The sequence below is a fragment of the Phaseolus vulgaris genome, chromosome 7 (assembly GCF_000499845.2).
Source record: "Phaseolus vulgaris cultivar G19833 chromosome 7, P. vulgaris v2.0, whole genome shotgun sequence".
Lineage (NCBI taxonomy): Eukaryota > Viridiplantae > Streptophyta > Magnoliopsida > Fabales > Fabaceae > Phaseolus > Phaseolus vulgaris.
This window is the reverse complement of record NC_023753.2, coordinates 39,750,838-39,773,374: the sequence shown is the minus strand read 5'-3', so window position 1 is coordinate 39,773,374 and position 22,537 is coordinate 39,750,838. Positions and strand designations below refer to the sequence as shown.

Below are 22,537 nucleotides of genomic sequence, written 5' to 3'. Positions count from 1 at the left end.
GATTCAGAACCCAGTTGAGGTACGTAAAAGAATTACAACAGGACTTTGCAAAAATCAAAGACCAAACAGTTACCTGTACCAATGCAAATACTTTGAGCGCATCTACACATGTGAATGTTACAATCTTAACCTAAGTTGATGATGAATTTATGTTACAATCTTGTGATATAATTTGAAGACAACATGATATAGTTGGTGCCACCTAAGATAATGATAGTTCTAATAATTAAAAACTAAGGTGTCATGCACTGTTCAAGTTGAATTTGCCATGGGATTCATTTTTGTATTCATTCTTCAACATACACATTCTCATCAATCCAAACCCACAAATAAAGGCTTTTTGCTCTGTCTTTTCTTTCTCAAATCAACGTATTCTATTCACCATGTTTTAACATTTTTTCACAATTCCAACTGAAACAAAAGTCAAAATAATTTTTTATATAACTTCAAATTAACCTATATATACATCAAAATACAAATTTAGAGAAATTAAATAAAATAACTTCGATATAGTTAATTTAATTTTTACTTTTTTTTCAAAAGTGTCTTGGAAAAATCTATACGATAGATATACATATTATATATAGGTTTTCTTATCTAAAACAAAGGCAAATTCTCTTTCACCATATCAATTCTAACATGCATTCAATTTTTATTTAAAATGATAAAAATATTCTTCTAAAAATAACGAAAATAACTTTAGAAAAAAGACGGTTTGTGTTTTGGATTTTTTCTTTTCAGAATGTATTTTTTTTTAATTTTGAATTATATTTATTATTCTGGTTTTTCAAATCCAAAAGAAGGGTAATTTCAGAAATTTCAAAAGATAATAGGGTGCAGGTTAAAAGTGATATGTGCAGGGAGAAATTGTCCTAAAACCAAAAGGCTTTAAAAATGGAAACATATAACCCATTTTGTTTTCGTGTGAAAGTTTGATAGTGTTTGTTATTCACACCCCCTCTTTTTTGCTAACTATACCGCCTTATTTTTATCATTTTAAGAAATACTCTTCATGGAAATACATTTATATAGGTTGTGATAAAAAAAAGGAATGTTTGTGTAATTTTTCAGTACAAAACAAAACCATGTTTTTCCGATGATTGACACAATACGAAATGCATGTATGCTTTGTATTGAAAATTATATAAAATGTTTAATTTTGTATGATTTATTATTAAAATAAAGTGCTTTTTATATAGATAAGATTATAAAAGTGATTACAAAATTATATATATATATATATGTTTATTGTATATGTATATAGAGAAGAAAACTAGTAACAATTGGAAGAGTGATTTGTTTATAATTTTTGTCATGAATTGTTAAAACTAGTGATGCTTTAATCATTGGTTAAAGATTTTGATTATTGATACAAAAATGATTTTTTTTTTGTGTTTTTTCCTTTTTATTCTTCATTTTACAAAAATGTAGTGAATTACTATTTTTTCATTACTTTATTTCCTTTTTCATGAATAAGTGAAAAATATGTTGTTTAAAAGAGAGTAATAGGACAAAAAACAAGAAAAGTAAAAAATAAGTGTATTGATTGAATTTTTACATTTTCATTCAATTATAAAGTAGCATAATAATAGACTTATTGAATTTTACCCTAACTAGGTCAAAACAAATATTTATAGCTAATTAAAAAAATTAAATAATAATAACAACACATACACATGTTTAGAGATTAAAATAAAAAAGTTAATATCAGAGATCTAAATAATTTTTAAAAAAATATGAGACTTAAATTATTGACGTAAATAAAATACGAGGTAAATTATTTATTTACTGTAAAATAAAATAAATTGAATAATGTCAGTAAATAAATAAATAAATAGATAATTTATTTGTAGTTTAAAAAAATAATTTAATTTGCTTTAGTTGTTCTTGTTCATGGTGGTGAGTGTTAACAGCAGAGCAACATAGAAGGGAGAGAGAGAGGAAGAAAACCTAGAAATCGCGTTTTGATTAAAGAGTGTGTCCCAAATTGTGAAACCCTAACACAGGAACGCAATCTGGAAGATGAGCATTCAAAGGTTGAGTGGCGAAGAATCGCAAGCGCTTTACTCTCTGCTCAGAGCGGAGCAGCGTCCATTCCATGAGATCCTCTCCCAATTCAACTCCTCAATCCCTTCATCTCGTCATTTCACTCTCTCTTCCTATCTCCTCATCCTGTTGCAGGTAACAATCCCTTTTCTTTTCGCCCTTTTCAATCCGCACTCGCAATTCAATTTTCTAGGGTTTATATATCGGAAATCGTGTACTTAATTTGACACTGATTCGAAACTCATTCTGGCATGTCGGCATTTTGGGGATTCTTTTTTCTCCTTTTAAATTGTTAGTATGATTAGGTGGAAATGGCGTTGAATTAAAATAATGAGTTGGGTTTTCCTTTTCCTTAAAGGGGGTTTGTGTTTTAATTTTTCTTGGATACAGATTTTTTGGGGTGTTGTTGAATGTTGTCTAATTGGAATCTTTTGAGCAGGACAACAAGGTTCTCACCCCCACTGAGAGGTTAATAGCTTTTTCTCTGCTAGTTGAGGCTTATTCATCCCAGAAACCTGCTTCAAATCCCTTCATAAGCTTTGTTGTCAACGTAAGCAATTATTTTTATTTATTTATGTTGTTGTTGTCTTGTGAACTTTTTTTGTATGGGTGCCCTATATGGTTTGTCTAATTCTCTGGAGATTGGGCCAGTTTTTGAAGGCAAGGGAAGGATGATATGATTCTTTAACAAATATGAAGTGGTGAACATAAGAAAGACGAGCAAGCACCTTGAACAAGGTTTTATCAGTGAAATTAGTTGAGGATTAATGGGTCAACAGAATGGAAAAACTGCTTTTATACCCGCATCTGTGCTGCATTGCATTTAAGAGTCTGTGACTGAAATCTTATACACATATGGAAAGCTAACATTTTTATTGCTGAGTGATATTCCAATGTTCACCGTTTCTCAAATCTGAAGTTGTGACAGATTACAATTAACTGTATTTCTTCTAAATTAGAATTACGTTGTTAGTTATTAATGGACATGCTATCGAAAAAACTAGTTAACTAACATTTATCCATAAACTTGAGTTTGTGCAAATTGAATTTGAACTCAGTTTACCATACTTGGTGGTGATTTTTTGTGAATTAACACAATTTTGTCACTATGGTGCAGAAAAATGTTTGAGTTCGTGCTAAACTGATATGGCTTTAAGAGAATAAAGAGAAATCTGAGAAAATATATTATTGATATGGTTTGAGAGGTACAACTGATTGCTTTTGATAGGATACTATACTTACTTAGATCTAACCAACTATTAGTTATTTACAACATAAGAATAGCATAAAATGACTGTCTTACCAGTACTGCTTTGACTGACAGAAAGCAGTATGCTATACAGTATACTCCAACAGTTTTTTTATTTAAAGTTAAACTAGCGAGTGGACATCCATGTGAGCAAGCAAAACGGATGAATGGAAGATAATACAGATGTCCAATTAGAGGTGAGAGGAAGAGCTAAGTGAGCAATAGGATAAACCATTAAAAAGAAAGCCTTCACAAGTGGTGTTATTTAAATCTGGATATTAACAGAGCTAAGTAGTGTTAGATTAGATGATTGCTTGGCTCATGTAGCCAAGCTTGCCTGCTGAAATATGTTGAGGGGTGTTGTGATTTATCTAGACAATTCCATTTTGGAACTTCTAATGAAAATCTTAGCTGAAACAGTCATGCAAGGTTAATGATAAGCAATTGGAATCGTATCATTTCATCTCTATATAAGCAAAAAGTTAGATGCTTTTCTGTCTCTACATTTTGTGTTATTGTGTCATATTACTAAGGATAATCTATTGGTTACAGGCTTCCTGTCATGAAGGGTCAGAAAAAGTTGAGAGGGCATTTATTCTGCAGCTACTCGGTGTTGATAGCTCCAACAGTGGGAAAGAGGTTATATTCTGTTTTTTTGTCTTAACAATAGTCACATATATTGCGAAGTCTTTTATTTATTCTCCATAATGATGTTTTGTGTTGAACGTCATTCCTATTCTATGCAGTTAAACTTCTTTATTGTTACCTATTTGCAATAATTCTGAGTTTATAGTCTGAGAAAGAGGAGATTTGTAGAGATTGTTGTTAGCCTTGTGCAAGTTTTGATGTTATAGGTACTATGCAAAAAATACTCTTGCTAAGTGTGGAATAAGCCGATCAATATTTTAAAGGTGTTATTTTTATCTGTAATTTTGGTGAAATTTTTTTGGAAAAAGGAAATTTTAATAAGTAGTATGATATAGGAAATAGTTTTTTTAAGGGAGTCTACTTACCTGGCTTTTGGTTCATATCATTATTAATAGATACTGCTGATGTGAACATTTTTCTCGAAAAAATATATCTTCTTTTTGGTCATTAAATTTGTTTTAGATTGGAAAAATTGTGGATGGAATGTTGTTTGTTGGTTAATCACGCTGCTAACGTATTTTTGGTTTTAGATTCTGTCACTTGTTTCGCATGCAGCATGCATCTAAATGTTTGCTGTTGATCTTCCTTACTCTGTCGCTTTCATTAGATATTTATCTTTAGTGGTTTGTAATTTCTGAGGTGTTTTTCTTTTCCTGGAGGATTGCAGTTTCTTAAACAGTCTGCATCAGATTATGTTAAAGGATTTGATCAGTCATTACATGTAAGTCACGATATGCAAAGTACTTACCTGTAGCATATCCAATATTGTCCTTCCTTATATATCTAACGTCTCTGAGATATATCCCTGCCTTTTTAAATTTCTCAGGATAGTCCTTCCCTTGTTTTAGGATTTCTGTACTTATTTATCCTCTCTGATTCCAGGAGTTCCCTCCACTAGATCAGTTGAAGCAGCAGTTTTCTGATAAAGTTCATCTAGAACCATATCATTGCTTATTAAAAGATGGTACTGTAAAAAATGTTGTCCCAGACCCAGATGTTCCCCCAAGTTGTGATGCAGATTCATTAGAGTATGTCCCATGCAGTGGATTGACTAGTTTATATATGTAGTTTTTTTATTATTAAATTTCACTTTGTTTGTCTCTTCAATGGTTTCACATAGCTATTTTAGAGTGGCAATTCGAAGTCATATATATGTAAATTATTATAATTATGAATTTATAGGTTTGATGTGCGACCTGGAACAAAACCTAAACATGGTGCTGGAGATAAAGAAGAGGCAGTAGTTGGTTTGTTGTCAAATCTTTCATTGGAAGGATTAAATCCTCATTGGATCAGACCACTTCCACCAAGGCTGCCTATACTTGATGGGGAGGTACTGCATATTTGTATCTTCTATATTTGATTATTGAATCTTAATGATTAAAATTATTTATACTTGGAACCCTTTTCAGCTAGTTTGGCTCAACCCTGATGACAATCATGAACTTATGTGGGACTATGGTATGTGTATTGATACCAGCAGAGGGGCTGCAGTAAGGGACTTAATTGCAAAAGCTCTGAAGGGAGCCCTTGCACCGGCACAACAAGAGGTTATTATTATTATTATTTGATAGAATAGGACAACATTGTAGGAGCAAAGATACCCAGTTTCTTTGCATCTCTGTTACGGATAAATGGATAAACCACCTGAAAAGATCTTGTACTTTACACTGAATAAAGCCAAACTCTTAATCTTGTCTCAAATCATTTGTACAACTCTTGAAACATCTTAAAATGAGTGTTATAATAACCAAGTGGCATATGGATTGCACATGGCCAGAAAAAAATAGCTTTTTTAATATGACTAAAGTCTGTGAAGCTAGTGAAGAATTGGCCTACTGACACTGGACATCATTAAGTGACAGCAGCAGAACATTGTAAGGACAAATGAACTCATTCTGAACAAGCACTACTCTATTTCTTGCTTGCTTATAAAGGGAAAACCTTATGGTTTGTATCCAACGCTGAAACTTGTAAAGTCAAATAAGATTATGCGGTGGGACTCCTGATTGATTTTTAAGGAAAAAATATTTTCTTCTTTTAGGTTGGGGATATTTAGGAAAACTAAGTAAACCACTGTAAGATTTTTCTTTATACTATAGCATCAATGATTATTGAGTTTAGGTGAGAGACTGACAGTTTATGAAATTCTTATTGAAATGACTCTAACTGGCTATCAGTTGGTTAGAGGTGATAGCTTGTCAAAATATAATAACCTAACTGAACTACTGCTGTGCTGAGAAAGAGAAAATATACAGAGTAAATGATAATCTGCTATTCCTTGCTAGTTGCTTCAGAATCGCATCACATTGCAGTATGGAAAGTATATCCTGTACCTTTGTTTTAATTTGTCAAATGTTTAATGAGTACGACTTGTAACTTTGTTTTAATCTAGCAAGTCCTGGTGGAGCTAGCAAATGATCCAAAGCTTGTATATCACTGTGGACTGACACCAAGAAAATTGCCAGTACGTGGTTTTGTAATCATTTTGGTGAGTCGATGACCAAGTCAGGTCTTGATCTTTTATTCTCGTTTTTTTTTTTTTTAAATTCAGGAACTGGTGGAAAACAATCCCCTTATTGCAGTTGATGTTCTCACTAAGTTGATAAAGTCTCCGGAAATATCAGAGTATGCATTTTTTATATATTAAAATTTTCTGTCCTCTATTATATAAATTACCCTGTTCCTATTATTTTCTTTATTTCTATTTGCTTATTTATGGATGCAGATACTTTACAGTACTTGTCAGTATGGATATGAGTCTACATTCAATGGAAGTTGTGAACAGGCTTACAACAGCAGTTGAACTACCATCACAATTTATTCACATGTACATAACTAATTGTATACAATCCTGTGTGAAGATCAAGGTACTTCACTTTGCCTTATTGCCATAAGCTTTTACTTTCCACAAAACAAATGTGTTCTCCACAAAACATTATGCTTTTGTGTAACAGTTACTGGTATTCAGTTTCTTGACTTGTAGATTACGTAGGGATATTGGATTTTGTTTCTTTCTGATATTTTATTCACATATGGAAGTGGCATGGTAAACATAAAAACAATAGGGATATGGTAGATTTTTGGAAAAACATGATAGGGAAATAATTGACCTGAAGGGATGATGTTAGGTCTGAAATTTGACATTAATCACTGATCTATCTGTTGTCTTTTGGTATGAAAAAAGTGCTTTCGAGATAGTAAAGGTTGTCAAATTGTAGAGTCTGTGTACACTTGTGTCGTTTTTGTAAACTTGATTCATAAACTCCTGAGAGTTTACCTAATACATAAAAAATAAATATTAAAAACCCTATTAATGCATATATATGCATTTATACTCTTGATCATATTCAACTTTTTTTACTACATACATAATAAAGCTCCATCAGACCAAAATAATGAAGTGTGGTGGTACTTTAGTACTATATATATATAATATATTTATATATATTTGGATTAGTGGGAACATAAACTGCATATATAGGTAATTAGATGAGAAACAATTATCCCTATAAGAACAAATGTGTGGAGGAGATAGATAGGCAGTGAGAGGAAGAGAAAGATGTGCTGTGTCCATTAAATAATATTGGCATACAAAATTGCAAATTTGACATTGTTCTAGTAGTCATTTATGTCTATGCACTTCACAAGACAACTATGTTTTTTTTTTAATTTCACATTAATACCTATGCTTTCTACTTTTTTCTCAGGATAAATACATGCAAAACAGGCTTGTGAGACTTGTCTGTGTGTTTTTGCAAAGCCTAATTCGGAATGACATTATTAATGGTGAGTTTACCCAGTTGGTACATTGTTGAATAACTTTGTTTCAAGTAACATTTTCTTAAAAAAAATGAGTAAAGGGAAGAAGATGAATTGTTGGTTAATGACTAGTTTTTTTCTGGATAAATAATGATTGATGGTAAGTGGAAGGTGTGGAAATAACATACTTGAACATGCTTGGAATTTGTTTAAACTGTTGTTAGTTAATACTGTAAGCAGATTAATAATACTTTGTTGAAGGCACACATCTTAACAAACAATTTTTCTTTCCTGAATAGTTCTAGAAATGTTTGTCACATGACCTTAAATAAGCTTTGCAATCTAGTATATAAAAAAAAGAATATTTGGGAAATAAATCTCCAATGGGAATTTTGTTGGGCTACCATTTTGTTGTACTGAAATTCAGTTACATTGTACATACGACTTACCAACAAGTCCAATATTTTGTCGGATCATCATTTGTGACCACATCATACGTTTCTGCGACCCTGCAATTTGAATTTAACTATGCTTTAGGCCTGTACCTATTATGAATTAGAAGAAACCTTGGGTTCCCTCCAAGGATCTCCAGAAGTTCCTTTGTTAACTTTAGTCGTTTTGACACTAATAGAGGTTCAAGAAGATGGGTTGTTCGGTTTGGAAAAAAAATGCTATTTTCTCTGCTCAACTTTTACCATTGGAGTTTATTGTGTCTAGAGGACAATATTGGAGTCTTTGTATTTCTTGAGAGATTGACATACAGTGTTGCGTGTTCTATGTTCTTAGTTTGTCATTTTTTCTTGGACTAGATTTTTGAGGATATCTTATCCTTTATTATAAAAACAGTGTTGAGAGTTGATTTTGTCTGGTTTCATATTTGTTTGCTATTAATTCACAATTATGTATTTTCCTGTAAATGAACGTCATTGTGTATATTAATTGGAACACAAAAAGAAAGAAAATTGCAGCATGCCACTGATTTTAGTAAATGACCCCAATTTGCAGTTAAAGATCTCTTCATTGAAGTTCAAGCGTTTTGCATCGAGTTTTCACGGATTAGAGAGGCAGCTGCGTTGTTTAGACTTCTCAAGTCTTTGGAATGATTGTTTTAGCTTGTCAATTTCCCCCTCTTGCTGGTCCTATTTCAAGACTTTCTGTAGATATGTATCTACCTAGAGCTAGGTAGCGTTATGTACTCATTTCAAATTGTGGACAATAAATCATGATTATAGCTTCAATGTCATTTGCATTTAATTGTGAATTGTTAAAACAAGTTAGAATAGAGAATTAGAGTGTAATTGAATTTTATTTCATACCTATACTCCTCACCCTCCTGTGGTTCTCCTTCTGTAATCATTTTCTTCTGTGCTAGTCAAGATAAAAAACAAATCTATGAATGCGAGTTTACATGTTTTATTCTTGTATTTTCTTAATGGAGGGGCTAAGAAACTGCAAAACACCCTGTTTAAGTGAGTAACGTGAGTGTTTCTTTCGCTCTAAGAGTGATTCAAACGAAGCAACCATAGCACCATAATTTATTTGGGGTGTTTATTAATCCTATCAGTTTGGATATAGTTTTTAAATCAAATTCAGTTCAACTAGGGCAATTGCTTTTTGCACTGGTTTTTTCCTGCAATGGGTGTGTTCAAAAAGACGAAAGTGTCCTTATACATCACATCAACTCTTTTCTATGCTTATGTTGAATTGGTCACCCCATTGCCACTGGTGTTGACTCATCAGCTTTTCTTTCTTATTGTGACTTGTTTGATCTGTAAATTTCTTGGATTTTAGAGTTAATTGCAATTTACTTACATTGTCAACAGTGCAATCTGGAATCTAAAACCGAAATTAGAGATGTAATTTTTTTGTAGTGGATTCCCCGTCTTTTAAAAAACCATTCAAATTCTTTTCAATTTGCACTTTTTGTTTTATTGGGTGTTTATGGACTTTGTTTGGAAAGGCAAGAAAAAATGGTGACCTAATTTGGAATGGAATACAAGATAAATAAAATTAAAAAAAAAATATCCAGCCACTCTAGTAAAAAAAATATTAATTACATTTGGTGGTTTTTACGAAAAAAAATATGAAATAATAAACTTCGCAACATTTAAAAAAATGAAAGATAAAGTACATAAAAAAAATTAAAAGAAAAAAATGTGGTTGTTTGAAAGTAAAAGTTGCAATTAGGGCTAAAATAGTGTTTGTAAACGTGTGGGAGTAGAGTGTTCATTCAGAATTTATCCGTTTGTTTTGATTTGAAAGACGGTGTTGTTTTGTTCATTCAGAAAATGGAAGAAAGTGAAGAGTTGCGATCGATTCTGCCATACCTACCACTTCACATGCGTTCTTCTTCTCTGTTTTGGCCCTCCCAAGCGGCGGAAACGCTCAGAGAACTCGGCGGAGGTCGAGTTCACTCGGGCCACCTCTTGTTCCAGGAAATTTCTCACCTCAGAAATGCTCTTTCTCTCTCTTCCAAACCCTTATCCCCTTCCACTTCGCTTGGTTACGCACACTTTTTCGACGACGTAACGCTACTTTTTTCCCTCACTTTTAAATTTCACCATTTCAATTGCCCGCATTACATGGATTTGTTTCAGGTTATGTCTGGAGAGGAATCTAGGAAGTGGTTTCAGGAGGTGATTCCTGTATTGGCCAATTTGCTCTTGAGATTGCCCTCTTTGTTGGAAACACATTATCAAAACCCTCACAATGCTATCTTCACAACAACTGCTCTTCGCTTATTGGATTCACAGCAGCCGGGGATAATCTTCCTTAGCCAGGTTACTTTCTTAAATGTTACTCTTTTCTATTTTTCACTTCAAATAAGAAACAGTTCTCAAATCACTCACACTATAGTAAAACTTTTCTTATACTGATATTGCTATTGCCATTGATTTGAGGCGGCCACCGCTGTCATAACTGTTGCTTGCATGACTAAGGCTGCTTCTCCTGGGATGCCAATTTATTGTATGATACTTGATTGTCACATGCGTGCATGCATGCTGGAGATGGTTAACACTGTCAATTTCTACTGCCACCCGATCTTATTGTATGATGCATGATTTTAACATGCACTCATGCATGATGAAGATGGTTATGGTTAATATTACCAATTTCTGGCTTTTCAGGAGTTGATTGCTGCTCTTCTTTGCTGCTCATTCTTTTGTGTATTCCCAGTCAAAGACAGACATGTGAAGCATCTTCCGATGATCAACTTTGATAAATTGTTTTCGTAAGAAACTTTAGCTATTTATATATATATATTTTTTTTACCTCCAAGTATTCGTATCCACCTATTTGTTTGCTTGTTTTAGTCGTAATTTAGGTATCCTAGTGGTGTCAAGATGCTGTGGCACTTGATATATCTTAGACGCGTGCTTGTGTGCGAGAGTGCCTGTGGGAGTGAGAAAGAGTGAGAGAGCTAGAATTGATATTGGCATAATCTGTATGAAAGAGTTATTTTATTGTTTCATATGTCGTAATTATTATTTTTGGAAATACAAAGATCGATTTTTATGTTTTCAGGAGTCTGTATGAAAATTACAGTCAAAAACAGGAAAATAAGATTTGGTGCATCATTCACTATTTTCAAAGGATAAGTGCTAAAATGCCCAAGGGAATTGTCTCATTTGAGCGAAAAGTACTTCACTTAAAAAATGATTCTACTCAGATTTCTTGCCCAGATGCCAACTTTTGGAGCACTTCTTCTGTACCTCTGTGCAGATTTGAGGTAATTGAAGGAAATTTATTTTAAACTTTAGAAAATTAATATATATATATATATTTTTATTTTTAAATTATCCATTTGGTTTGTAATAGGTAACCCTTTGGCATTTTAAATAGGTTCACAGTTCAGGGCTCATAGAAGATCAATCAAGTGAAGTTGTTGAAGTTGATTTTGCAGATAAATATCTTGGGGGAGGTGCTCTTGGTTGGGGGTGTGTACAGGTACAATATGCTTTTATTTCCACCTTCTATAAACTTTTGGTGATTATAATAGCTTTTATACCATAGTTCCTTGTATAAGCATATTCAGCATATTGGTGTAGTCTTTGTGTACATGTTTTATTTATCACCTTTCTTCATGTTTTAGATTCTTAAGTTGAGATATTTATTCTGTCACATGAACATTTGTTCTATTGATGTTTGATAAATTTGGTCGTAAATGTACTGTATAGGAGGAAATCCGCTTCATGGTCTGTCCAGAATTGATTGCTGGGATGCTATTCTTGCCAGCCATGGCAGATAACGAGGCAATAGAAGTTGTTGGGGTGGAAAGGTTCTCAAGTTATACAGGGTTAGTGATACTTAATGGATATGAACTTGTATAAGAAATTGTAGTTGTTGATGCCTACTATACTAATAGATTTATTTACTTAAAAATTGTGATGGGATAATTTTTTTCAATTTCTCTTTGAATATGGAGGTAGAAAAACATGTTTATTGATTGTTATGCTTTTGCATAGTGAATTTTCTCGGGTTTTGTCTGTCTATGATGGCCAATATTTTGCTGTAGCTTGAGAGATTCAAGTTTTGCGTTTATTTTTCTTCTCCTTGTTTGTCTGCACACTTGTGTATGACACATTTTTAATACTTAAGTTTATATCATCCCTAAGAATATAAATATTGGACATTTTACTTTGAATTTGTAATGATGTTTATACGGTTAACGGGGAAATTTAAAAGAATACTTATTCTGATATGATGTTACTTAATGTTTTTCAGCTGTTTACCTACTTTACTCATTGCTTTAATTGCTGGTTGCTTTCTTCATATTCTAATGGTGATAGTATTGTCTAATTCTTTAGGTATGCATCATCATTTCGGTTTTCTGGTGATTATGTGGATGAAAGGGAAGTAGACACTCTTGGAAGACGGAAAACCACGATTGTTGCAATCGATGCATTACATAGCCCAGGGATGAGACAATACAGGGAAAATTTTCTCCTCCGGTCTGTTAATATTGGTTATGTGGCTACTGCTTTTATGGATGCAAAACCACAGTTATTTATGGACTATGAGAATATAATCTTGAATTCGTTATGTTTGATGTTTAGACTTTGAAATTTGCGATTGTTTATAAAAGGTGTGTTTTACACACATGCATTCCCTGCAAGGTGGAAACACTTTTTTGAGAATTGCCTTTAGTTTCTTTTTCTCGATCCTTTTGAACAATGTGCCTGTTTTATTACACAGAGTAGCTATTATAGTATCCATAATATTTGTCATTCATGAAACAAAGCTCTTTTTTCATGTTAGTTCAGTTTTATACCCTAAAATTTAGAGACTTTGAAAAAGGAATTACTGGGTAAATTATTCCTAATTTAGTAATAATTTACCCTTTTAAGTATTTAACACTGTTCATGGTGATTTTATAAAATAAAATCTAAAGTTAACTTGTTCATTTCTGCAGTGAGATCAATAAGGCATTCTGTGGTTTTCTGTACCAATGTAAATATCAACTATATCAGAAAAAGTTGCAAGAGAATGGATGTTCATTTGCACTGGTTAGTCTTTTCCAATGTTTTTCTGTAAACAATGATATTGTATTAGTGGATTTAGGTGAACCAACTTTATTTATTTATTAGGATTCAGGTATCCATTAGTCTTTGTTCATTTATCTTCTTTGAACACTCTTTTATTCACAGTTTGAAGGTGCCACCTCAACATCTATGGAAACAAGTGAAGGAAAATTTTCAAATCATGAAACTCCAAATTCTCAAAACGATTATCATAGGATGGACCAGGGTAATAATATTGGGGTTGCAACTGGAAACTGGGGATGTGGTGCCTTTAAAGGAGATCCTGAAGTAAAGACCATACTTCAGTGGCTTGCAGTTTCTCAGGTAATTTTATATTTTTAGCCGTCACTGTATGAGAATGAGACAGTTGTAACTGTGAGTGTTCTGAATGCATTATAAATTCTTGTGTGTTTACCCTTACATTATGGAAAACTACTTATTTTCCTTGTTATTTTTCAGTAAGAGTTGAAATGTTTGCTAGGCTAGAGTTGACATTTAGGAATCCCTCTACCCTTAGTTTTCCATGCTCAATTATATACCACCGTTTTGGGCCCTTTTTTGTGGTAAATTTGTTATATGTTCTTGTTGTAAATGTTGTGGTCATAGAGCTTATGTTTGATTCAAATAGTTTCCGTATTTGATTTTTTTTTTCTTTTTTGGATGATCAATAACGTGATTGTAGTATTGAAATTTTGATCGCCGGAGGATCACTAAAATCACCATATTGACAAAAGGTTGATGTAAATGAATTATTGGAAACTGACTCGACAAAATAATGTGATTAATTATGCTAACCATTTGTTGATACATGAAATTATGTGACTTTAGGCTTTGGAGGGGGAAGAAAGATTGAAGAGAATGAAAAACTGTATTGATATTAATTAAGATGTATCGATGTATTATTTTGTTTGATATGTTCACAAAGCCTAGAATACTAACCCTTATATATACTGATCAGAATCCAGCTAAATAGGGAAACAGATCATGATATAAGGAAATGCGATAACTAAAGCTAAAATATAACATAAGGAAATATAGTAGCAAATCCTAAGAGATAATTACAGAAGAGAGGATAATATAGATATTAACGGCTAGATATTTTCTATCTATTTCATAAATAGTTTTAAATTATTTCTCAAAAGAAAAGAAAAAGGAGTATGAAATTCAGGCAGACGAGAGGGTGGTTGGGCAGGAGGTTTATCTTTGTGGTTTGCTTGCTCACCAGCATAGATATGGTGTGGTGGATTACTCAAACTATTGATGATTTTGTGTAGTGGGAATGTGATGGTTAAGATGAGGTGGTGAGGAATTGGGTCAAACATGTGGTGGATTAATCATTCTCAGTAATTCTGTTTACCTTTGAATTATCATGCTTGAAAACCAATTATTTCTTGGTTCTTTCCTAACAGGCTCGAAGACCTTTCATAGCATACTACACATTTGGCTTGAAAGCATTAGAGAGCCTAGATGAGGTAATTTGATCTTCCTTTTGTAGTAACACTATCGATCCTATGCATTGAAAATTTCTTACTAGGTACTTTGATTGATGTTGTGGCAGGTTGCTCACTGTATTTTGTCAGAGAGATGGACAGTTGGGGATCTATGGAACATGTTAGTTGAGTACTCAACAAGTAGATCGAAAGGAGAAACTAATGTGGGCTTCTTCCAATGGCTCCTGCCATCAATATATGGCCGTGGTAATGTGTTACCGCCCAAGAGGAGCAGGCCCAATAGCAAGGAACAGGCTCAAAAGACAAAGCACCAAGCCTGAGTATTTTGATGATAATTACTGCAGTCTTAAAGGCAAAGGAAAGTAACAGTGAATGGGAATAGAGGGCTGTTTTGCTGATTCTGTTTTGCTGTTTTGGCTGTTTTTTAGCTATATGTATGGTTAATTTTAATTTGATTGAATTTATTGTAATATCTAAAATATTCTCCTACATTCCATTGTGACAGGTGGGTGATTCCACTAAGTTTGCAAAGGAGGGTTTGCGGCAGGAATACCTTGTGAACTCTGCCAATGAAGTCAAAGAAATAGACATTCATGAAAATACTAACTTGCCATATGACCACAACAAAAATGTAACATACATTCATGTTATTCATAATATATAAATATAAGTATATGATCATTGTACCAATCCATCAAGCTTACATTTCATTCATTTATATATATAGTTAGGGATGTAAAAATAAAATAAAAATTTAACAAATGTTTCTATTTAGGTAATAAAATTACTGTGTAAATTTTTTCTTTGATTGCAAAAAATCGAGAAATCCTTGTTCTTTTGGAATATCTTTAAGAATATTTTTTTTTTCAAATTTTACTTAAAAAGAGTGTATTTGTGAAGTAGAAAGGCAATAAAAAATTTTGAAATAAAAAACTACAAATTTTTAGATTCACCAAAACTACCTTTCTTTTTAAAAAAAAAAAATATTTTACAAATTTAAGCTAATCATACAAGTATAAAAAATTACATACTAGTCTTTTATTAAAAAAAACCTTAATCCAAAAAATAATATATTTTTCTAGAAATGAAAATATAGGTTGAATTTGTATCCTTTGAGTTGATGTGATTAAGTTTGATTTAGGTGGGTCTTATTAATGAAATTATTTGAATATTACTCTCCATTGTTTCTCTCTCAAGTATTAATAATGAAGATTAATTTAATACATTAATAGTATTTTTCTAAAGATTCTTTTAGTCTCTATAATTATATTATAAGTTTAATGTATTAAGGATCAATGGGAGTATAAAACACTTTTACTTTAATTTTAAGGTGATTCTTATTAAGAACTGAGAGTAATCAAAATTTATAATATTAATAAATTTCAAACAGTAATAAAACATGTGTTTAAAAGACTACATCAAAGAGAATGTTCCTAGGCAAATAAATAAATAGCACAAAATGAAATAGTGCCAAAAGCAATCAATCCTGTGATTATATTGCAATTTGGAGCATTGTCATGAACAAAACTACCATGGCCACCCTAAGGGAACTTCCTTGTAGAACTGAGTTACCTGATAAACCTAAAATATTAAATATCAAATAATGAGAAAATATTATGAATAGAGACATTGGTTAAGAAATTAAAAGAATGAATTTTACTGGGAAAATAGTTTATTTAAATTTATTTTCCTGTTTAGAGCTTGTAATTTGAAAAAGAGCAGAAAAAACTTATCTTTAATAAATATTATATAATTATTTCTTTATAAATAATTTTCTAACTATTTTGACTTTATGTTTGTAACAATTTTCTAATACTAATCAAAATGCTGTTAATAAATTTATTCTTGAATGTGTAAGAATTATATCAACAATAAAATATAGGTCTTTTTTTTGGAAATTTCTCCAAATTAAGGGATACTCTATAAAAAAAACTGTTAAATTTTATGGTTGATTTATATTTATATATTTAGTTTCAACCTAAAATTTATGTCTACTAAATTGAACTGTATTAAATAATTTGGAGATTCTATTATTTTATATCAATACCATTTTAAACCTATTGATTTATTTTTTGTATTTATATTATTATATTTATATTATTTAATTAATTAAAACCTTACCTTCATTCTTAGTGTTGTCATTCAAAGGTGGTGCAGAGGTAGAAGAATTTGTCACTGATATTCCAAGTTCAGAGCATCCCATGCCAAGAGAACCTTAAACACAAAAATTTCAAAATCTCAACAAAATTTTCTAAAACTACTTAGAATTACAACATAAACATAGATCAAACTTTTGTTTTTTTACATGAACATCAATCATAGAACATATCATCATTCCCTTAAACAAATGGCATCATTATCTATGACTGAGGTTTGAAATCTTACATTCTCTTAAGCATGGAAAGGAGGTGACATTTAGGAGATTGTAATAGCCAGCTTCACATTCACAGTTGTAGGAGAACATTGATGTCTTGTTGCATGATCCACCTCCACAATCAACCCAATTGCAAGCTAAACATTAACAAAATGTTAATGATGTTTCATAAGAACATGTCAAACTGAAAATGTTAGTGATCTTTCCATTACCATCAAAAATTGACTCATTGGACTTTGTTGCCTTTTCTTGAACAGGGGCAGGGGCAGGGGCTTTGGAACAAGAATAGTCCAATGTACCTACACACAATACCATTCAAATCTTTCACTATATCAGATAATTAAATGCTTTTCAAGAGAATTGTTATTCACAAACTCTATTATACTGTTAATAATACACTTTTTACAAACACTTTCCTACTGAATAAAATTCATCTAGCACTATATTTCTTATATCAAAGTTGTACAGTTCCTCATGGCACTTGCTAAACGTATAAAAAGTTAAGAACAAATTCCATGGTCTGAAACAATTTGCCACAAACACTGTAGCAGGTTTTGTTTGGTTGTGTTGGATTAAGTGTACTGCAATTTAATTGTAAAAATAGCCAAAATTTTGCAGTAACATATTAGTCAGAAACAACTGTGGCAGAATCTAACTGCATGAAAAGAAAATTTCTACCCTTAAAGCAAGAAATATATTCTTGGTAAAATTTTCACCATGTTATCTCTCCACCCTCTTTTGCTGTAGTTAATTCGTGTACTTCTACAAGGTGACAATTTCACCAAACTAAACACCAAGAAGAAAATGAACTATATAGCCATTTGTGATTTGCAAAATACCTTGTGCTATGTTACAGTGTAAGAATTTTTTATCAACAAATATTTTTCTTGATAGCAGCAGTGTCACAAAATTAATTCAACAAAGAACATGACAATGACAGATTGAAGTTATAGGAGAAAGTTATTAATTTTCTTACAGTTAGGAACTATGCAAGGAAGAAACTTGAAGCCTGAGTCCTCATCGTTGGAAAGAGTGTGCTTCCAACCAGGTTGACACTCACATTCAAAGAAGAAAGTGGTGTTCTCAGAAGCTTTGCATGTTCCTTTTCCACATTCCACTGCTTTGCAGACCTCATCTGAAACCATCTCACATAACAACAAAACAAAACAAAACATCATGTCAAAAGCAATCCACAACTCCAAAGCTGTCATCCAAAAAAGAAAAGAAAACTTGTTGAAAAGACCCTTTTATGAAAGATTTGAATCAACAACATATGATCTTAAAAATAGACAACTTTCTGCATGCAAGAATCATATCTTCTATCTTGCTATATAAAGATCCATCAAAATGTTTTATATGAACACTCAAGAAATCTCAAGACTGAAAATGAAAATCAACAAGCATATAGGTAGCACCACAACAAGGAAATCCAACAAAAGAGAAAACAAAAGAAATGGTTACAAACCAAAGATGGGAGAAAGAAAGTTAGATGTAGAAGGAAGAGGTTGCAGAAGAAGAAATGCAACAAGGGTTATGACACTTGCAAAGGCCATGATGTTGTGAAAGTCAAAGAGAAAGAGAGGGAAAAGGGGTTTACATAGCACAAAAAGTTAACACAGAGAACAAACAAAGCTGAGATATTTGGAGTTTGGATACTTGTGATCAATGAGTTGGGGACAAGTGTGAAAAGGAAACGTTCTCTTGAATATATATACTACACATTGTTCAATCACATTTCACACTTCTCTAAAGAGACAAAAGAGAGAGAAAAAATCTAAGACAGGATGGATAATATATTAATTAGATGTTTGAAAAAAAATGTTCAAATATCAGTATTTCTTTTTAAAACATTTGTATTTTTAGTTAAAATTTATTATAATTATAAAATCACAAGCAAAACTTATTAAATGAATTGGGAGATTTAAATAATATTATGTTTTTTTAAAAATGGTGGAATATATGGGTACTAGAGAAAAAACAGTTGAGTGTTTGACGTACTAATAACTGTCATAAATGCATTTTAGGTAATGCAACCGTCCAATGTATATCAACACTTTCAAAAAGTCAACCTCTTTTTCTTTTTCTATTAGAATATTTTTTTTTTCTTATTTTCTTTCTTTTATTAAAATCTTTCCATTTTTTTTATCAATGACAAAATAAACTTATATAAATTATCCAGATTCATTTTTTTATTATTTTAATTATGTAAGTAAATATAATTAAATATACATCCACACTATTGTCATTCATAATTATTATTATCATTTTATTTGTTTAATTATAGTTTTATTTTTTATTAAAGATTTTTCCCAATTTGCATATATTAATTTCTCTCAAAATACTTAATTTGTCTGAAAATTTTCCCACACAACAAGAATGAAAGATATACATTCATATTATTCATAATATATAAATATAAGTATATAATCATTGTATCAAGCTTACATTTCATTCATTTATATATAGTTAGTAATGTAAAAATAAAATTTTAACAAAAGTTTCTATTAAGACAATAAAAATTACTGTATATATTTTTCCTTTGATTGCAAAAACCATAATAAAAATCCTTGTTCTTTTGGAATATCTTTTAAGATTTTTTTTTTCAAATTTTACATAAAAAAAAGTGTATTTGTGAAGTTGAAAAACAGTAAAAAAATTGAAAAAAATACTACAAATTTTTAGATTCTCCAAAACTACTTTTTTTTTCAAAAAATAAATACAAATTTAAGCTAATCTTCATTACAAGCAGCAAAAATTACATGCTAGTCTTTTATTAAAAAAAAAATCCAAAAAATAGTATATTTTTGTGACATAGACATGTTGGTTTACATAATTATTGTTCTCTTTAAATATAGGTTCAATTTGTATCCTTTGAGTTGATGTGATTAAGTTTGATTTTGGTGGCTCTTATTAATGAAGAGTGGAAATTCCCCAAAAACCAACCATCCTTCATTCCGTCTCATTAATGTCAGTTTCAGGAAAAACAAAATTTAGTGACCATTCTTCTTTATTAGGATTTTTTTTTCAGATAAATTATTAAATTTATTAGAAATGGTTGAGGAATTTGATCCGTTAATTTGTCTAATTTATTTATAACGAACGTTTTATTATTTACAATCCACACAATTTTAGTACACTAACGATGGGTTAGGTCAAAATGAACCGAGCTAGCCCGTTTTCTCACTCCGTTTGAGATAAAGGTTACAATGTAATGTAAAGACAAAAATATTTTTATTATTTTTTAAAATTCTCAAAATGCACATAAAACTCACAATTCAATTCGGTAGTTTTACAAAATTGGGAATTCATATTTATTTTTTTGATTTTATATTGGGAAATTCGTAAATTTTCTAGATTGGAGAATCTGTAAATCTTATGGATTGTGGAATCCATAAATCCTCAGGATTGGTGAGTCGGGTGAGCTTACGGATTCATCAATCCATAACAGAAATTAGGCTTATGGATTCAACAATATGAAAATCAACAATTTGCTTCCGAGACACCCCTCATTCGGAAAATAACGTGATTACTTCTGAATTGATGAATCCGTAGCACACTCCCAGATCTCGATTTCCGGTAACCCCAAAAACTCTATAACCATCAATGCTCCTAAACAAACTTAATTCTTAGCTATAGAAGTCAAGTATCACTTCGACAACGTAACTCACTCCTCCACCTTGCTCCGTACAGCTAAAATAACCCTCCACCAACACTTGAGATGAATAAAGATGATGAACATGTCAAACAAACTCCCCAATGATGCTTTTTTTAAATAAAAGGTCAATGTCATTTTTGAAATTTTTGAAATTGTGGGTTCAGAAAGAAAAACATAGCGACGATGCAGGAAAAAGAATTATGAGATAAAATGGTGAATTAACTCAAACATCGAATTGTTTTTTTTATAAGTAATAAAAAATTATATAAATAAGAGTATTATGGCTCAACCCATATAAAAAAAATCTATCCAGATGTGGAGATAATGGTATAAAAAAAACATTATTATAAGCTAAAAAAGTACAAAAAATACGAGTGTTTGTTTCATCATGCGTTAATCATATTGATAATTAGTGTAGGCTAACAAAGGAATGAAAGAACAAATGGGTTCATTCACCCATTATCATAGAAATTAGAAATAATATTTATATAATTTTATTTTTCTGACATGGTAACCATATATATCCTAAATGTTTTGGGGTCCATTTAAGGAACCCATGATGAGTTAGCAACAGTGTTAACTGCATGATGGGCCACAAGGCCCAATATAGTTTTGGACGTACAAACTTGGACTGTTTCTTCTTGCACTCCATACCTTCTTCTCTCACCTCCATAAATTTCTAAATTTCCAAAATTGCCCCTTTACAATATTCCGCCGGAAGTCATTTTTCAAATGTGTAATTAGATTCTGGATTACATAATGTGGAAGTCATTTTTCAGATCCTTGATTACTCTCTGGATTACATAATCCGGAAGTCTTATTTAATTTCCGGATTATGTAATCCGAAAGTCTTTTTTCAAATGAGTTTCCAGATTATATAATCCGAAAACTAATCTATGGGGTGACACAAGAAGGATAAAAATGTATTTTCAAGTTGTGTATGGAGGTGGCAGAAGAAGATATGGAGGTGCAGGAAGAAACTGTCACAAACTTGCTCTTCCCTCTAAATCAGATCCTCTAATACCAACACTTCGGGTGTTTCTTTTTGCACCTTTACATTTTTTCTTCCTATACCTCTACCCTTTTTTTGAAATACCAAAATTACACTTGACAATTTTGAGTGGTTCCAGAAGAATAGGGGACATTTCGTAAGCAAAAGATGTTTTAGAAATAGAAAATGTGAAAAACAAAAAATTCATTCCGAAATATCAATTCCAAAACACATTTTTTAACTTCCAAAATTGTGTGAAAAGAATATTTTAAAATGGTTACAAACTATCATTTCTAAAAATAGGTTATAGATTGTCATTTTCATAATGTAATATGCATTATACATAAATAAAAGGTGTGATAATTATGCGCGAGATCACTTTTTCATTACTTTAATATTTAGTAATCATTTTGATACTAAATTATATTATAAAAGAATCAATTTAACATTGAATTTGTATTTTTTATACATTTAAATACTAAATCAAATTTTCACATATTCAAACCTTAAAAAATATACAGTACCCACGTGAGGGATGAGTATGTTTCTTAGAAACCCATGTGAAGCTTTTCACCACATTGAAGAATTTCCATTAGAGGGAATTTGCTTGATGATAATACCAAGTAAAAAAGGCATTTAAATAGAGAATAAGGGAAGTGAATGGACCAAATCCCTATGTTTTGTTTCCTCAATGAAATTAGGTACTCAAATTGAGGAGCTTAATGATCATAAAACATGGCATGTGATTGCCAACAAATTCTTTGTTTAAGCAAAGATGTATACATAATTGATTGATGTAAGAACACAAATCACAACTCCATTATAGGTTTGATGGGTCC

General features: G+C 31.4%; 3 protein-coding genes across 4 annotated transcripts; 2 read left to right on the top strand and 1 right to left on the bottom strand.

Annotated features, from left to right (window-relative positions):
- The first annotated feature begins 1,858 nt into the window (after positions 1-1,858).
- LOC137827568 (uncharacterized) lies at positions 1,859-9,018 on the top strand. Its single transcript, XM_068633761.1, has 12 exons — positions 1,859-2,181; positions 2,486-2,596; positions 3,848-3,934; positions 4,611-4,664; positions 4,826-4,971; positions 5,126-5,276; positions 5,356-5,493; positions 6,339-6,410; positions 6,498-6,571; positions 6,672-6,813; positions 7,654-7,732; positions 8,711-9,018. The coding sequence occupies exons 1-12, from the start codon at positions 2,023-2,025 to the stop codon at positions 8,806-8,808; spliced, it is 1,311 nt and encodes a 436-aa protein (XP_068489862.1). The 5' UTR covers positions 1,859-2,022; the 3' UTR covers positions 8,809-9,018.
- A 913-nt stretch (positions 9,019-9,931) lies between these two features.
- Positions 9,932-15,368, top strand: LOC137827567 (poly(ADP-ribose) glycohydrolase 1-like). The gene is made up of 11 exons (XM_068633759.1): positions 9,932-10,230; positions 10,303-10,485; positions 10,834-10,937; positions 11,231-11,435; positions 11,549-11,653; positions 11,884-12,002; positions 12,514-12,657; positions 13,119-13,212; positions 13,354-13,551; positions 14,637-14,699; positions 14,786-15,368. The coding sequence occupies exons 1-11, from the start codon at positions 9,994-9,996 to the stop codon at positions 14,996-14,998; spliced, it is 1,665 nt and encodes a 554-aa protein (XP_068489860.1). The 5' UTR covers positions 9,932-9,993; the 3' UTR covers positions 14,999-15,368.
- A 665-nt stretch (positions 15,369-16,033) lies between these two features.
- LOC137828431 (uncharacterized) lies at positions 16,034-18,719 on the bottom strand. 2 transcript variants are annotated; one of them, XM_068635009.1, is made up of 6 exons: positions 18,518-18,719; positions 18,029-18,187; positions 17,265-17,351; positions 17,064-17,189; positions 16,800-16,892; positions 16,034-16,259 (listed from the first exon to the last, which is right to left on the bottom strand). In XM_068635009.1, the coding sequence occupies exons 1-6, from the start codon at positions 18,603-18,605 to the stop codon at positions 16,171-16,173; spliced, it is 642 nt and encodes a 213-aa protein (XP_068491110.1). In that variant the 5' UTR covers positions 18,606-18,719; the 3' UTR covers positions 16,034-16,170. The 2 variants fall into 2 exon arrangements, with proteins under 2 accessions (XP_068491110.1, XP_068491111.1); XM_068635010.1 differs by having other exon boundaries at positions 16,034-16,250.
- Positions 18,720-22,537: the final 3,818 nt, after the last annotated feature.

Excerpts from the sequence above, each read along its gene's own strand:
- LOC137827567 (XM_068633759.1), top strand. The coding sequence starts at position 9,994 with ATGGAAGAAAGTGAAGAGTTGCGATCGATTCTGCCATACCTACCACTT. Across the intron at positions 10,231-10,302 it reads ACGCACACTTTTTCGACGAC|GTTATGTCTGGAGAGGAATC; the intron begins GTAACGCTACTT and ends GATTTGTTTCAG. Across the intron at positions 10,938-11,230 it reads AACTTTGATAAATTGTTTTC|GAGTCTGTATGAAAATTACA; the intron begins GTAAGAAACTTT and ends TTATGTTTTCAG.
- LOC137828431 (XM_068635009.1), bottom strand. The coding sequence starts at position 18,605 with ATGGCCTTTGCAAGTGTCATAACCCTTGTTGCATTTCTTCTTCTGCAA. Across the intron at positions 17,190-17,264 it reads CAATGAGTCAATTTTTGATG|CTTGCAATTGGGTTGATTGT; the intron begins GTAATGGAAAGA and ends GTTAATGTTTAG. Across the intron at positions 16,893-17,063 it reads CTTTCCATGCTTAAGAGAAT|GTTCTCTTGGCATGGGATGC; the intron begins GTAAGATTTCAA and ends TTTGTGTTTAAG.
- LOC137827568 (XM_068633761.1), top strand. The coding sequence starts at position 2,023 with ATGAGCATTCAAAGGTTGAGTGGCGAAGAATCGCAAGCGCTTTACTCT. Across the intron at positions 2,182-2,485 it reads ATCTCCTCATCCTGTTGCAG|GACAACAAGGTTCTCACCCC; the intron begins GTAACAATCCCT and ends TCTTTTGAGCAG. Across the intron at positions 6,814-7,653 it reads AATCCTGTGTGAAGATCAAG|GATAAATACATGCAAAACAG; the intron begins GTACTTCACTTT and ends CTTTTTTCTCAG.